Source organism: Engystomops pustulosus, chromosome 1 (genome assembly GCF_040894005.1).
Source record: "Engystomops pustulosus chromosome 1, aEngPut4.maternal, whole genome shotgun sequence".
NCBI classification, from domain to species: domain Eukaryota; kingdom Metazoa; phylum Chordata; class Amphibia; order Anura; family Leptodactylidae; genus Engystomops; species Engystomops pustulosus.
Window position 1 is genome coordinate 32,326,259 of NC_092411.1, and position 15,647 is coordinate 32,341,905.

At 42.1% G+C, this 15,647-nt stretch overlaps 1 protein-coding gene across 2 annotated transcripts in view; it reads left to right on the forward strand.

The window, feature by feature from the left end:
• The window catches only part of CWC27 (CWC27 spliceosome associated cyclophilin), a 121,853-nt gene extending 106,527 nt beyond the window's left edge, over positions 1-15,326 (forward strand). For both annotated transcript variants that reach the window (XM_072137147.1, XM_072137156.1), the window contains one exon: positions 14,724-15,326. In XM_072137147.1, coding sequence (XP_071993248.1) covers positions 14,724-14,886 — 163 coding nt within the window. In that variant the 3' untranslated portion in view covers positions 14,887-15,326. The remainder of the gene's footprint in view (positions 1-14,723) is intronic.
• Positions 15,327-15,647: the final 321 nt, after the last annotated feature.

Genomic DNA, 15,647 nt, shown 5'->3' on the forward strand with positions numbered 1-15,647 from the left:
TGTAACATGGCTGCCTGGAGCTGTTGTATCTCTCCTATACACACACACACATGCACACACAGGCTGCAGGGGGCGTGGCCACCAGCACCAGGAAGCACATCATTATACCGCCTCACTCCATTATACAGGCTGTCAGTCAAGCACTGGGGGTGTGGCTGTGCCTCCCACTCATGAATAAGGTGGACAGCTTGAATATGCTAATGCTTCATTGGACATTTCACAGGTCATTTGCATAAAGCTTTAGGACCTCATTGCTTAGGTTTACAGGCATGTAGAGGGACAATGAAGAGATAGAGGCAATGCTCTCTAATGGCAGTTTATGAAAATATATTTAGTTTAGGGGGGTTATTTTGCATGACGGGTTCTCTTTAAAGAAGAGCAGATCCTGCTTGAGAATATGTCTTCTCCCCATAGTTTCAAGCCTTTTAAAAGAAACATATTTCTGTAAGTTGTGTTTGGGAAATATCTATGGGTCCCACTGAACTTTACCCTTCCTTAAAGTTTGGGTCCGATCATCTCTACTTCCATTTAATTTTAGCGACAAACGATAATAATGGGGGTCTGAATGCAGGTGTGAACTTAGCCTAAGAAGTACCGTTTCAGCTTCTTAAATGTAGAAGATCCATGGTAGAAGAAGGTTCATAGAGGTCTTCTAGCCTTCCATGCTATAGGTGATTTTGGACCTAAAGGATATCCGTGTTGCCTTTAATTTTCTTAGTTCTCATACTAAAATCAACTTGTAAAATTATACTAATGTTCCAGAAGGCCTCTGTGGGGACATAACGAAAGCCCTTCTGTGCTGTAGCTTCACAGGCTGTTACACTGTTTCACCCAACCGCCCGTTCCCAATGCACTAGAGTGTACCTGCCTGTGAAGCCAGAGGCTTCTGTAACACTCATGTTCATCTGCATAATTTTCTAAGTTGATTTTAGAAGGAAGAAGGGCATGGATAACAAATATAAGAAGATTACCCCAGTCACGGTGCCTGGATCTATGAGTAAGTGTCCCTGGTGTATCAGGATGGATATTGATGGAGGATTTCCTTTAATTTTTTGTATATGATCTGAAATACACTGCTGAAGTTCATTGTGAAAAGCCGTATAACTAAGCGGGTCCCTTGTGTGCATATATACAAGCACTGACACATTTCCTTTTCGTTTTTCCATTTAACGGCCCTTTTAATTCCTGTTTGTTCCATATGAGGTAGTTTTCTTCTCGCGCATTCTGTAGCCGTTCATTTATCACTTTTACAAGTTGAGCTCCATCACAATCAGCTTCCCTCTGTCCTCCCCAGACTGTCAGAAAACCCAAACACAGTAAAGAATGTGAGCTGAAGCTGTCCGCAAAGAGCTGCTATAAAACTGGAAAATAAAATATGATATATTAAGTAGCTGTTGAGCCTCACTCAGGGAACTCGGGTCATTACAGGTCAGACACTGGAAATCAAGTCTGGACTGAAAATGTAAGCTATTCAGGCAGCAAGTCTGAGACCTGCCTCAAAGGGACGGGGGCCATTCACTCGTCTGAGGGAGGGCAAAATAAACAGGGGGGTAATGGTTTCTGATAGAAAGGTAAAGCTATCTACCAACTAGTAGTGGTGACCGGGCGCTGCAGAGCCAATCCGCGCTCAATAATTTTATATCCTGGTTGTCATCATATGATGTTGTCCATATATAATAATAATGTCCATGCAGTGCATGTATTCCAGTTAGTTTGCCCTTAGGTACTCACCTAATGGGAAAAAAAAAGTTTGGTTGATTGCCCTTCTTAAAGGAAATCTACCATCAAACATTATAAACCAGGGACACTAGCTCATAGATCCATGGCCCCCTTCCTTCTAAAATCAACTTTTAACTTTTTGCTAAAATGGCTCCAGGGGGCGTTATCAGAGCCCCTCCGTCAACAGCTGTTACACTATGCAGATGCACTTCCCCCCTTCTACTGTGTGAGATTACTTCAGTGGGGAGGGTAATACAGTATAACAGTTTATAAAACTACAACATTGAGGGGCTCTGCTAACACCCAGCTGAGCCCTTCTGGCACATTATCATAATTTTAAAAGTTGATTTTGGAAGGAAGATCATATATAACAGATATAAGAAGATTACCACTGTCACGGTGGCTGAATCTATGAGTAAGTGTCATAGGATTATCATACTTTGATGGTAGACTTCTTTTAAAGTCCTCATGTTCTGTTAAGTTCAGAGAATGTTTTTCCCACTTCAGGACGCAGCCAGTTTGTACGTTAAGACTCAACCTCTTCTGTAATTTGACATATGTCGCTTTACATAATTAACTCTTCAACTTACCAAAATGATTTTTTCTTGTTTGTGGTAAATTTTGGTTGATATGTTTTGCGTTTATTTATTTAAAAAAAAAACTAAAATACCTAAATACTGATGTATTGCAGGGTATTAGCTGTGTCAGCCGATGCACATGCAAAGGCTGACACTGTGCCTTGAAGACCCTGTCACAGATAGGATCTTACAGGCACTGCCTGCGGACAGCTCTAGGGCCCTGATAGGACCTCAGGGTTACCAAAGAAATGATTGGTGCCCTCTGAAGACGGAATTGTGGAGCATTTAGCCACCTGGCAGTCGATATAAATGCTACTGTCGTGCTGACCGTGGGATGTAACATGTTAAGCACCCACAATCAGAGATCACTCCAACTGCAGGTGTTACACTGGGGTGTCAGCTGTTTGTTACCACTGACACCCAGTGTATACTGATGCTGGCCCAGCTCTGGCACGTTATTAGCTCAGCGGCACTGAGTGCCAGAGCTAAGCGGCAAGTGGTTAATAACTGCAGCTCTTTACATTATTCATCTAGTCCTACATCAGCAAAGACAGAATAGCTCAATATCAAGCTGAGGCCCCCCTTTACATTCCTCTACAAGTATATATCACCCATAACCCATTCACATATTTTTAGCACACATAGGGGGAGATTTATCAGAAGTTTCTGCAACCAATCAGAGCTCAGCTTTCATTTTCCCACAGCTGCTCATTGTTTACCATACCATACCATATTTCTCCTCTCAGACGCTTCTGGTAAATCTCCACCATATTCTTTTGAGTAAGAGCACCCGGTCACACATTGCCGGTGCAGGGCCTGGGGCCCAACTAGCTCAGGAGTCCATTGGATTCAACACTGGAATAGGTGAATAGCTTCAGTATTCTGTTACTGACACCCCTGGACCCACATGCAACCGACTTCTTGGATATCTCCCGAAACCGTAGGAGAGGCCACTTATTGCTGCACTCGGTGGTTTTGGGAGACATCCAAGTAGTCAACTGTCTCAAAGACATGGAGTCACAGTAACTGAAGAAGGCTTTATTGAGTGACATTGGTTTCCACCAATGGATTTGGCGCTTCCCTCATTTCAATTGTTCTTGACAATAGATCAGGTGTTATTGTGTGATAGATGGTCACCGTAAATGGTCATTAAAGATGAGGGGTACCGACAGAATCGGTGAACATTATTTTGTGTTTTCTGCCCCCAAATAACCCTTTATCAAATCCCTTTAATGGCCCAGATATAACAAACAAAAAAAAATCCCAGATCCAGCAGTCACAACCATCTGCACAGAAAACCTTTCCAGCTTGTCCAATAATTTTATGAACAATGCACCCAATTTCCCCTCTCCACAGATGCGCGGGACCATTGCTCATAATGAACAGATGCTGTTGCTTTGGCCTAATTATTTGTACATCTGTATCTATCATCAGCCATTCATAACATGTCCTACCTCATTTTCTCCGCTCCTGCAGGTTATACAGATTATAAATGATAATACGATTTTTTTAGTTGCTTAGGAAATACATTTCCCAGATTAACCGTTTAGCTCGTTAGATAAACTGCATGAGTTATTAAAGGGATTAGAAAAACATGGCTTCTACTTGCTAAAAACAATATCACAAATGTTTATGTTGTTGGACTGAGCTGCACATCCACACACAAACTGTGGACTGTGGATTAGAATACAATGACAGATTACAAAATTTGGGATTATTCAGTTTAGAAAAAAGACGACTGAGGGGAGACCTCATTACAATGTACAAATACCTGAACAACGTACAAGGATCTCTCCAAAGATCTTTTTATACCTAGGCCTGTGACCAGGACAAGGGGGCATCCTCTGCGCCTAGAGGAGAGGCGATTCTACCATCACCATAGACAGGGGGCATCCTCTACACCTAGGGAGAGGCGGCTCTACCATCACCATAGACAGGGGGCATCCTCTACACCTAGGGAGAGGTGGCTCTACCATTGCTATAGACAGGGGGCATCCTCTACACTTAGAGGAGAGGAGGTTCTACCATCACCATAGACAGGGGGCATCCTCTACACCTAGAGGAGAGGCGATTTTACCATCACCATAGACAGGGGGCATCCTCTACACCTACAGGATAGATGGTTCTACCATCACCATAGACAGGGGGCATCCTCTACACTTAGAGGAGAGGAGGTTCTACCATCACCATAGACAGGGGACATCCTCTACACCTACAGGAGAGGCGATTCTACCATCACCATAGACAGGGGGCATCCTCTACACCTAGGGAGAGGCGGGTACCATCACCATAGACAAGGGGCATCCTCTACACCTAGAGGAGAGGCGGTTCTACCATCACCATAGACAGGTATCCTCTACACCTAGAGGAGAGGCGGCTCTACCATCACCATAGACAGGGGGCATCCTCTACACCTAGAGGAGAGGAGGTTCTACCATCACCATAGACAGGGGGCATCCTCTACACCTAGAGGAGAGGCGATTTTACCATCACCATAGACAAAGGTTCTTTACTGTAAGAGCAGTGAGACTGTGGCCTGGATGCCTTTCTGGAGAGAAAAAATATCACGGGTTATGGGGATAAAACATTTATTTAATTCTTAAAGGTTGGACTTGATGGACTTTTTCCAGCCTTATATACTATGATACTATGACAGGAATTGCTTGATTGAAAAAAAATCAATCATTTAATATATAAAGCTTAGCATGTGTGTCCGATGAAGAAATCCCCACCGTCGCATTTACAATCACCAAATTTTACGCAGACTCTTCCTGTGACCCAGGCAACATCATAGACTAAGGGGGTCATTTACTAAGGGCCCGAATCTCGTTATACCGGCGGGTTAAACAAATTTTTCCGTTTTGCGCCGATTTTCCCTGAATTTCACTGCGGTTTTGCCACACGCAATCGGACTGTGGCGCGCCGGCGTGCATGCGACGGAAATCGGGGGCGTGGCCGAACAAAAACCCAACGGATTCGGAGATACCGCCGCATTTAAAAAAAAAAAAAACGCGCTTACCTGCTCCCGGCTTGGTGTACTTGAGTGCACTCCGACGAACTTCAGCGCAGCCGTGGCATCTAGTGGACATCGGGGGGACTACCTTAGTGAATCCCGGCAGAACCCGAATCCTCCACACAGAACGCACCACTGGATAGCGAATGGACCGGGTAAGTAAATCTGCCCCTATGTTTTCAGTGGAAATTATTATGCCGCAATTTCCCAAAAATACTCTTTGAGAGAGGCGCTGGCTGTGTGTGTCTCACTAAAGAGAATTCCTGAGTGAGGGGAGAATAAGAGAGTTGCGAGAGATGTTTGATATTTGTGATTCGCTGAAAAGAATTCGTAAGGCAGTGGGATATGAGGGAGATGAGAGATGTTGGATGTATATGATCGTTGAAGAGAATTCCTGAAAGGAGGGAGGAATGAGGGAGTTGAGATAGACACTGGCTGAGTCGGATTCACTGAAAAGAAATCAACTCCCTCATTCCCCGCCCCCTCCCTCATGCTATAAGGAGACTTACGTTGATTTATTTGCTTTAATGGTGCAATGACTTTGGGAACAGTATTCCATGTTAGGGCAGGAACTGCGGCTAGTGTTTTAATCATTTTAAAGTGTGTGTATTCGGCTATTCCCCTGCAAAATAGAGAGAATAAACAATCTCTATACAGATGTTGTCCATCGTCAAACTTTAACCCAGGGCTGCAGTGATTTGAAAAGGCAACTGTGCTAGCAACCGAGCCCCTACTTCTCTGTGCTGTAGCTTCACAGGCCATTATACTGTCTCCCCTTGCTTTCTTAGCACTTCCCCTTCCCACTTCCTGATGTTATCTTACACAGTGGGAGGGGGAAGTTGAGGGGCTCTATTAACACTCCCAGAGGCATTCAGGCTCATCAGCATAATTTTAAAAGTTGATTTTTAGAAGAAAGGAGGCCATGGATAACAAATATAAGAAGATTATCACAGTCACATTGCCTGGATCTATGAGTAAGTGCCCCTGGTTTATCATGATGGATTTTGATGGTAGATTTCCTTTAGGTGTTCTACTAGTTCTCCACAACCCTAATAGTTAATACATTTCAGTCCCCATTACGTTCCTTCAGTTCAGCAATTTTTCTTTTATTATTCAGTGTAAAAATAGTGTAAGAACTTGCCAAACTGTAGAGCGTTACAAACTGTTCGATCCTTTCAGGTGACATTAACACATGCTTTTTTACGTCGTGTATGTTTTCATTGGACTTGGTACAATTTTCGTCTGCCTTTCAATCCAGTGAAACCTGTGATTTATGAAGGGGCACAGGTCAGGAGTTTATTATGCCGAAAATCACAATAGCTGTTTTGTTTAAAAAAATTTTTAGTGAGTCAAACCCGCTGAAAGACAAACAGATGAAGAATTTAAGAAAAAGCCTTTGGAACGCTCCATTTGTTTGTTTTGTTACAAAAAGGAAATGTTAAATGTATGAGTTCTGGGCAGAAATCCATAAGTATTATAATATTGCACATTAGGTATACAATAAATACGTCTTATGGGGTCTGTTTAGTGTTATAAATCCGAACCGCGCTTGTATTGCGCTCGGCAGCACAGGTTAAACACATGCACCTAGTAAAATCACTAGAACGGGAGGGAGGCTTCCTACTTCTAGTCTTAAGAAAATAGTTAGTTCAGCCGTCTGCCGGTTCTCGATGAAGAGGAGACGAATGTTGAGAATGGGGCATTTACGAAAACTGAGGTAAAGTGGAATATCGATGGATTTTTATTTATTTTCTTATTATTTAAATTTTTTATTATTATTTATTATTTTTTTTCTTTATTATTTTTACATAAATTATGTTTTTTGTGCAGTAAAGGCTGGACCGGGTCTGCTAGGGGAGCTGTTTTCATCTTGTTGGTTTTTTTGGGCGCCGAGGTTTAGCAGGGTATTAGGGAATCATTGAATTCCATCTCTATAGTGTGGTCAACCTGTGACATCGCATGGTGTCTCCAATGGTCCATGATCATGGCGGATGAAGCTCTGTGTGAAACCGCTCTTACCATCAATGTCAATCCTTGTGTAAAGGGAAGGAGAACAGGAGGTCCCTTCCCATGAAAGATCCAACCAGGGCATAAAGGGGTTATCCACTTTGCCTCTGTAAGTGTGGGAGAAGGATATTAGTTCTGTACCATTTCTTGATATATAAAGTGAAACCTCCTGTTCTTTTACCTCGTTAGCCAGACATTCCTGTCCATAAAATGGCCGCAGATTGAGAGTCATGTGATCTCTATCTTTCTATGAGCAGCCACCCTGCCTTGACCTTAATCACATATTCATGAATACTATTATAAGGTCCTGGCAGGGCGATTGTTCATGGACAGATACATATCACATGACTCTCCATCGGCGGCCATTTTCTGGACAGGAATGTCTGGGTTATGAGGTTAAATATAGGAGGTGTCACTTTACAGTGGTAGCAGCTATAGCAGCCGCTTTGGGACCCGCAGTGTCAGGGGGCCCCGTCATCCGACCTGATACAATAAAGAATGGAGGATGTGCACCATTATATCTATATTACACTGCACATTGTCCAGCATAATATGTATATAGCATATACTGTGATGTATATGTGCAGTGTCTGTGATGTGTATAAGGTGTCTGTATATACTGTATATGTGTGTATATGTTGTGTGTGCACATGAGTGTATTTATATGTGCTTGTATCTTGCATGTGTGAGTATACTAATATGTATATTTTTAAGTGGGAAGGGGGGCCCCATGCAGTAGCCTGCTAGGGGGCCCTGTCTCTCCTAGTTACGCCACTGTCACTTTACATATGAAGAACGCAGGGCAGAACTATTAATAGATGTATATTGGTAAATTACCTAATATCCTGACACACACACTTAAGGTGTCCAGAATAAACACCTATTATCTTAATGATTCATCTAAACCCTATAAGGACCAGACCATTTTCATTTTTTGCATTTCCATTTTTCACTCCCCGTCCATAACTTTTTTTTTTTTTAATTTTTCCCTTTGCAGAGCTTTATAAAGGGGTTTGTTTTCTTCTATGAATTGTACTTCACAGTAACGGTATTTGATTTTACTAAAAAGCTGGATAAAAATTCCAAATGCGATTAAATAGAAAAAAAAATTAAAAATTTGTGCTCTACAAATTACGCCTCCCAGATATTTACTGTGTTGGTGTAATCTGGTGATTTATATAGATTTTATTATGTTTTAAAAGGTTTTTCCAAAAAACGAAAATCTTTTGTACAAAATAATTCTTCATTTTTCCCATTCTGACACCAATAACTTTTTCATACTTCGGCTTGCAGATCTGTGTAAGGCGTTGTTTTTTGAGCGAATGTTTTCATGGATCCTATTCTTGGGACTGTATGAAATTTTTGATCACTTGATAACATTTTTTGTGCGTTGCAAAATGGACATTTTGGACATTTGTTAGGGGTTCACCACATGGAATAACCACTTTTATATTTTGATAGATTTGGACATAACAGGTTTATTATTTTATTTTTTGGTGTTTATATCAGTTCTAGGGAAAGGGGGGTGATTAGAACCTTTACAATTGTTTTTTTAGGCCCTCTGGGGTACTTTAACCCTAGGGAGTCTGATCACGCTAGATACTACAGTCTTTCAGTAAATGGAGAATATGCTTAGGATATAGATGTATGTAGACTGTCATGGGATTGGATTGTAAGTCCCTACCCAAAAGGGCGGCGCCTATCACAGGTATCAGTGGTGGGTGCTTTCTATATGATGCAGCAAATGGCCACTTTGTATAAGGAGGACTCAGTCCTTAATGGCATTATGATGTACAGTAAAATGGTGCAAATTTACCTTTACTGCACTCTTTATATATGGCCAGCCTTGGTAGACACTTTTTTAAGGAACCATGAAAAGCGTTGACCTTGATCTTAAAGAGCACCATCATTTACCAATCTCCCTTGACATTCACTTGGTCAGGTTTCCACTCATTGCCCATTATTTGCCTTCATTTCAGTAGTGGCGAACATATGGTGTGGATGCATTTCTGTGGGCACCTAAGCCTTTACCCCAGCATGGTGTTGAGTAACTCAAAGCCTCCGTCCTCAGTCCATGTTTAGCCTAGGGCAGTGATGGCGAACCTTTTGGAGACAGAGTGCCCAAGCTACAACCAAAACCCACTTATATGTCACAAAGTGCCAACATGACAAATTAAGCAGTAACTTATAGATCTCTGCTGTATCACAGGTTTTAATCGTATTGGTATCCTGAGTTCACCAATACAATAGAAAGAGGATGGAGAAATGTGGATTGTAGCTTCCCTCCAGGGTCCCCTGAAGAGGAAGAATCAGGGGACCCAGAGCAGGAGCTCCAATGACAATCCATCTCTATCCACGCCTTCTTGCTCCTCGTGTAGTCCTGGCAGCCAAGGATGTCACTTTAAAATAGCTCTGAGCATGGCCCGTCCTGGGCTGTATTGTATCACAGGAGAAAGCCTTTAATCCTAGCTGGCAAACTCTTTGTTGGGGAGAAGTCCTGGGTGCCCACAGAAAGGGCTCTGAGTGCCACCTCTGGCACCCGCGCCATAGGTTCGCTACCACATTATACCTAAACCATGAAACATTAGGACTACTTTTAGGACCCAGTATTCCTCTGCTATACTTGGGCCCTGTTCCATCATAGACATAATTCTTAGCCCCAGTCCATTGTGAATACAAGCAATCCAGATCTAGACATTTTTTGGATTAAAAAAAAAAGAAACGGCTGGAATATTAGTTAGACCTGCACCTGCGTTTAGACAGGAATACCGGTGGGGTGAAGCCGGCTTCTTGCCCGCACATGTAGTGGCTGTTATTTACAGTGGACTGTTCAGTCACCGTCTTGTGGATTCAGAGAAACAGAAGTTTTTCTGTCATCTTCTATATTATCCACACTCTGTATTCATGTAATGCTGATGTAACTCCAGACGCTTTTTGGTTACAATTACAATTTTTTTGAGTAAACTAGTGTTTTCAGACTTTCGTTGAATTCCCAAGGGTCTAAAGTAACATCTGCAAGAGTAATGAACAAGTTCTTGGCTGTTCCCGCCGCGAGGAAGCCTGCAGCTGATCAGCTCTGCCTCATTTGTAGGTGTCACTGCAGTAGGGATTAATGTAGAAGATTCCAGGCAACGTGACGCACCGATCAAGCCAAAGAAAACCTCCGAGCTGAAATACATCTAATTTTTCAGCCATTGTTTAACCAAAACATGAACCAATCATGAGACGTATCGGTAACGATGAGCAAGTGACTGCGGTGCGTCTGAACAGAGCTCGTATGATACATTCGTTCTCTGTGTACAATTGGCAGCTCCGATTGTTTAAGGAAGAAAAATGAAGAAAAATTAACTGATGGTAGACATCACAGCTGTAACGTAGTGTTCACGTTAAGGACACATTGCCTTGTACGGTATACACATAGATCTTTGCTGCTACCAGGCCTTATGCTGACTTCTTTTTGTAGAAATATTGTCAGTATCTTGGGGGTTTATAAGGGTGTGTCCACACACGACCGTGCAGAAATTGAAATCTGTAGTATTTTAGAAGAGCAGAAGATGAGATGTTACCAAATCTTATCCATAAATCTCTTCTCCATGATTTAATGCAGGACAGTAGGCCTCCCAAATATCATAGATTACTATGATGAGGAGCGCCAGACTCCCTGCACAGGGTTCAGTCCAGGAAACTCGCTTTCAAATTGTCCTTATTGCACGGACCGAACATGGCAAATATTTTGAGATTTTTTCCTTCAGAACATGATGAGAGGGAACTATTATTATGTGAGTCCTGGTTGCATTCATGACCTATACAGTGTAAAAAGGACCTTGGGACCCTAAATCTGTTGGGGGTTTCCAGTTGCAAAACGGTAAGACGGAATGGCTCTTGTATGTCGAGCTAAAATGTTATTAGTTATAAAGACTTACCAGACTTTCCATATTCACAAATTGAACCCAAGTTTGTTCTCTAAACGCAGGTTCTGTATTTCCTTAGTCCTTTCATGACAACATTCGACATCCAATAACCTTTATACATAAAACAAAGCACAGCTTAGTCTTGTCTCAGTACAAGAAAAGTGTATGAAGTCTTAAAATTACCCAAGCAAAAAAACAAGTGTATAACTGGTCCTTCTATAACCCCCAGAAGTTTACATACGTGCCATTGTTATATATACTAGTTATATATGTGAGATTTAAGTGCTTAGACCTTAATGTCCTAATAAAATGTTAATGTTATCACTGTCTTCCTTCACATATTGCAAAATTCTAGAAGAGAGTATGACTAACATCCTGTTTAGTGTGTCTGGTAAAGACAGGGCCTTATGGTATAAAAGGTTTTAAAGGAAACCTACTATCAGAAATGTACCATCAGAAGTAGATCTGATGGTAGATTCCTCCTCCTGCCTGCCTCTGCCTTAATCTGTAATTTAATAATAATCCTGGAATTTAACCTCGCTTGTTCAAAACTTTATTTTAGCAATATTTTAATTAACTGTAGAGACTACTGGGGCGTGTACTAGCGTTAGCTCCTGGTGCCCGCCCAGGCTTGTACACGCCCCAGTAGCCTCTGCAGTTAATTTACATATTGCTAAAATAAAGTTTTAACAAATTAGGTTCCAGTATTATTAGATTACAGATCTACCATCAGATCTACTTCTGGTAATAGATTCCTCTTGGCAGGTTTCCTTTGACACAAATTTAAATGGTCATTAACGTTTGAAGAAATGTTGTCTAAATCAGTAGTAGAAGTGACTTTGAAATATACACTCACCGGCCACTTTATTAGGTACACCTGTCCAACTGCTTGTTAACACTTAATTTCTAATCAGCCAATCACATGGCGGCATCTCAGTGCATTTAGGCATGTAGACATGGTCAAGACAATCTCCTGCAGTTCAAACCGAGCATCAGTATGGGTAAGAAAGGTGATTTGAGTGCCTTTGAACGTGGCATGGATGTTGGTGCCAGAAGGGCTGGTCTGAGTATTTCAGAAACTGCTGATCTACTGGGATTTTCACGCACAACCATCTCTAGGGTTTACAGAGAATGGTCCGAAAAAGAAAAAACATCCAGTGAGCGGCAGTTCTGTGGGCGGAAATGCCTTGTTGATGCCATAGGTCAGAGGAGAATGGGCAGACTGGTTCGAGCTGATAGAAAGGCAACAGTGACTCAAATCGCCACCCGTTACAACCAAGGTAGGCAGAAGAGCATCTCTGAACGCACAGTACGTCAAACTTTGAGGCAGATGGGCTACAGCAGCTGAAGACCACACCGGGTGCCACTCCTTTCAGCTAAGAACAGGAAACTGAGGCTACTATTTGCACAAGCTCATCGAAATTGGACAGTAGAAGATTGGAAAAACGTTGCCTGGTCTGATGAGTCTCGATTTCTGCTGCGACATTCGGATGGTAGGGTCAGAATTTGGCGTCAACAACATGAAAGCATGGATCCATCCTGCCTTGTATCAACGGTTCAGGCTGGTGGTGGTGGTGTCATGGTGTGGGGAATATTTTCTTGGCACTCTTTGGGCCCCTTGGAACCAATCGTTGACACGCCACAGCCTACCTGAGTATTGTTGCTGACCATGTCCATCCCTTTATGACCACAATGTACCCTGTAACATCTGATGGCTACTTTCATCAGAATAATGCGCCATGTAATAAAGCTGGAATCATCTCAGACTGGTTTCTTGAACATGACAATGAGGTCACTGTACTCAAATGGCCTCCACAGTCACCAGATCTCAATCCAATAGAGCATCTTTGGGATGTGGTGGAACGGGAGATTCGCATCATGGATGTGCAGCCGACAAATCTGCGGCAACTGTGTGATGCCATCATGTCAATATGGACCAAAATCTCTGAGGAGCTTCCAGCACCTTGTTGAATCTATGCCACGAAGAATTGAGCCAGTTCTGAAGGCAAAAGGGGGTCCAATCCGTTACTAGCATGGTGTACCTAATAAAGTGGCCGGTGAGTGTATGTCTCAGAGTCCATTTTTGTCTTGTTTTGGCTCTTATTCTCTTTCATCTGTCTGCTCCTCTCTGAAATCTCTGAATTCCATCCTGCTAATAAGATGGATAGAAAGTCACTGAGGTGTCAGATTATATAGATGCTCTATGGGGGAGCTTCCACACGTGACTTGTAATTTCAGACATCTTTTAACTCTGCAGCTTCTATCTGCAATTGTTTATGAACTAGGGAGTGGACAACTATCTGCTCCGACTTACTTCACCCCATTACCTCCTTTGTTAATGTCAATTGGTTAATGAAGCTCGGAGCTTAAGTGGAGCAATCATATGAAACGAAACTAAAAATGTGTAAGTTGCTGGTAAAATATAAAATTACTACTGTGTGTGAATACACACCTAACAGACCCGCTCAAACTCCAGGTGCACGATCCTCCAAGAGCGCCTTTCTTCTCCGAGACAAACAGAAACTTTAGAATAGATGAGGTCGGCACTAAACAGTGCACCCAATTTCTTGAATCCTTTATTGGTCCATGGTAAAATGCACTTGCACTTATGTGTGAATATTTGTAACTGCTGTTTTACCATGGACCAATAAAGAATTCAAGAAATTTGGTGAACTGTTTAGTGCTGACCTCATCTATTCTAAAGTTTCTGATGGTAAAATATGTTATGTATTTAGCACAGGTGTATGGATCGATCCGATTACAGGCACAAAGACCCAGTTTAGTGTAACTTCTTTATTAAAATAACAAATCTCACTACGCGTTTCGGCTTTGGACTGTGTTAAATACTTGCCTGACAATAACCAGGGTTTCTGGCCATTTATGTCACTTGGACAATCCAACCGACTTGCAGACCGTCTATAGATCAATAGTGTGATTGATATGCACAAACACAAGTTTTAAGAAGGTGAAAGTGCACCCATAAGTTTATGCCACAGTTTGAATACTTTTAAAGGAACACTCCATTCAATGATGATTCATTGAATTACACCTGGTACGGGGCCTGAAGGGAGGAGCATGACTCCAGTTTCTAGCGAGGTTCTAAGAATGCAATGACGATGACTTCCTGCTCCTCCCTTCAGGCCCTACACCATGTATTATTCAATTAATTACGGTAGATTTGAGTGTTCCTTTAACCCCTACACTTGAATCTTGAGTGGTCTCTCTTCTCTTTTTTTCATTCCTCACATATGTGCACCTCCTACTGTGAGCTCACCCTTCCAGATACAGTGTCCATGTAATATGTGGTGTTAGTCCTGGGATTCAGCCAAATACTAATCTACATAATCAGAATATAGAATTACCCACGTCTCTGAATCTTCTCAATGCAGTGAACTCAGCCAGGTCAAGTGACAATTTTGTCTACAAGAGGACACCTAGACTTTTATGTTTCTATGTTGGTAATGCCTCATCTAATGTATTTCTACAATCTCTCAGGTTGTCCCACATGCTTCAGTTTGATGAGAAAAGCCAGAAGGTGAAGGACGCCAATATGCAAGATGAAGACACCTTTGAAATCTACGATCCTCGAAACCCAGTCAATAAGAGGAGACGGGAGGAAAGTAAGAAACTGATGAAGCAGAAGAAAGAACGAAGATGAAGGAGGCACAAATGGAGACTCTTCTACAAATTTGGAGTTCTCTTTATAAGATCTTCTGTATATTTTGCTTAACATTTCCACGTTGTGTTTTTATTCTCCTTTTTGTAACTGGACCAGACTGCATCTGCTTGGATATCACCGATTGGATGCCTGTTCCACTTTTCCAGTTTCAATAAATGTTCCCCAATGATTGTAGTCTCCTGATATCACAGTGTATAAAAAATTACCTACAGCGGACGTTACCCGCCATTTATTGTCCTCCAATGTTTCTCCTTTTCCTATGACTACGGGTTAGAAAGCCTAAGGTAGTCTTGGACACACCCCTGTCTCATCTTTGGTTCAGTCGCCAATGAAAAGACATAGGTGTATCTCAGACTATGAAATCTGGCTTAAAGGGGTTGTCCAGTCACATTGGTGGAAGTCCCAGTGGAGCAAGGATCAGGTGTCTGTTGTATTCCGAATGAATGGAGCGAAACTGTGGCACTGACAGCGATAGCCAAGTATGGTGACGCGCCATAGAGATTAATGGAGCAGCAGGGTGCCAAGCTGCTCTGCTCATTTGGGGGGTACAGCAGACCCCCTCTTTCATGATCCATGGGGTCTACCTGTGCATTTTAAAGATTGCATACCTTTTTGGAATCTGGAACACAAAGTTACCTGTAGCAGATCATAAATCTACAATAGAAATCGTTCTCCACCAACAATTTTTTTTTACATCGCTTGTGTATAGAATTTGATCCGCTCCCGTTGACTATTCTGCT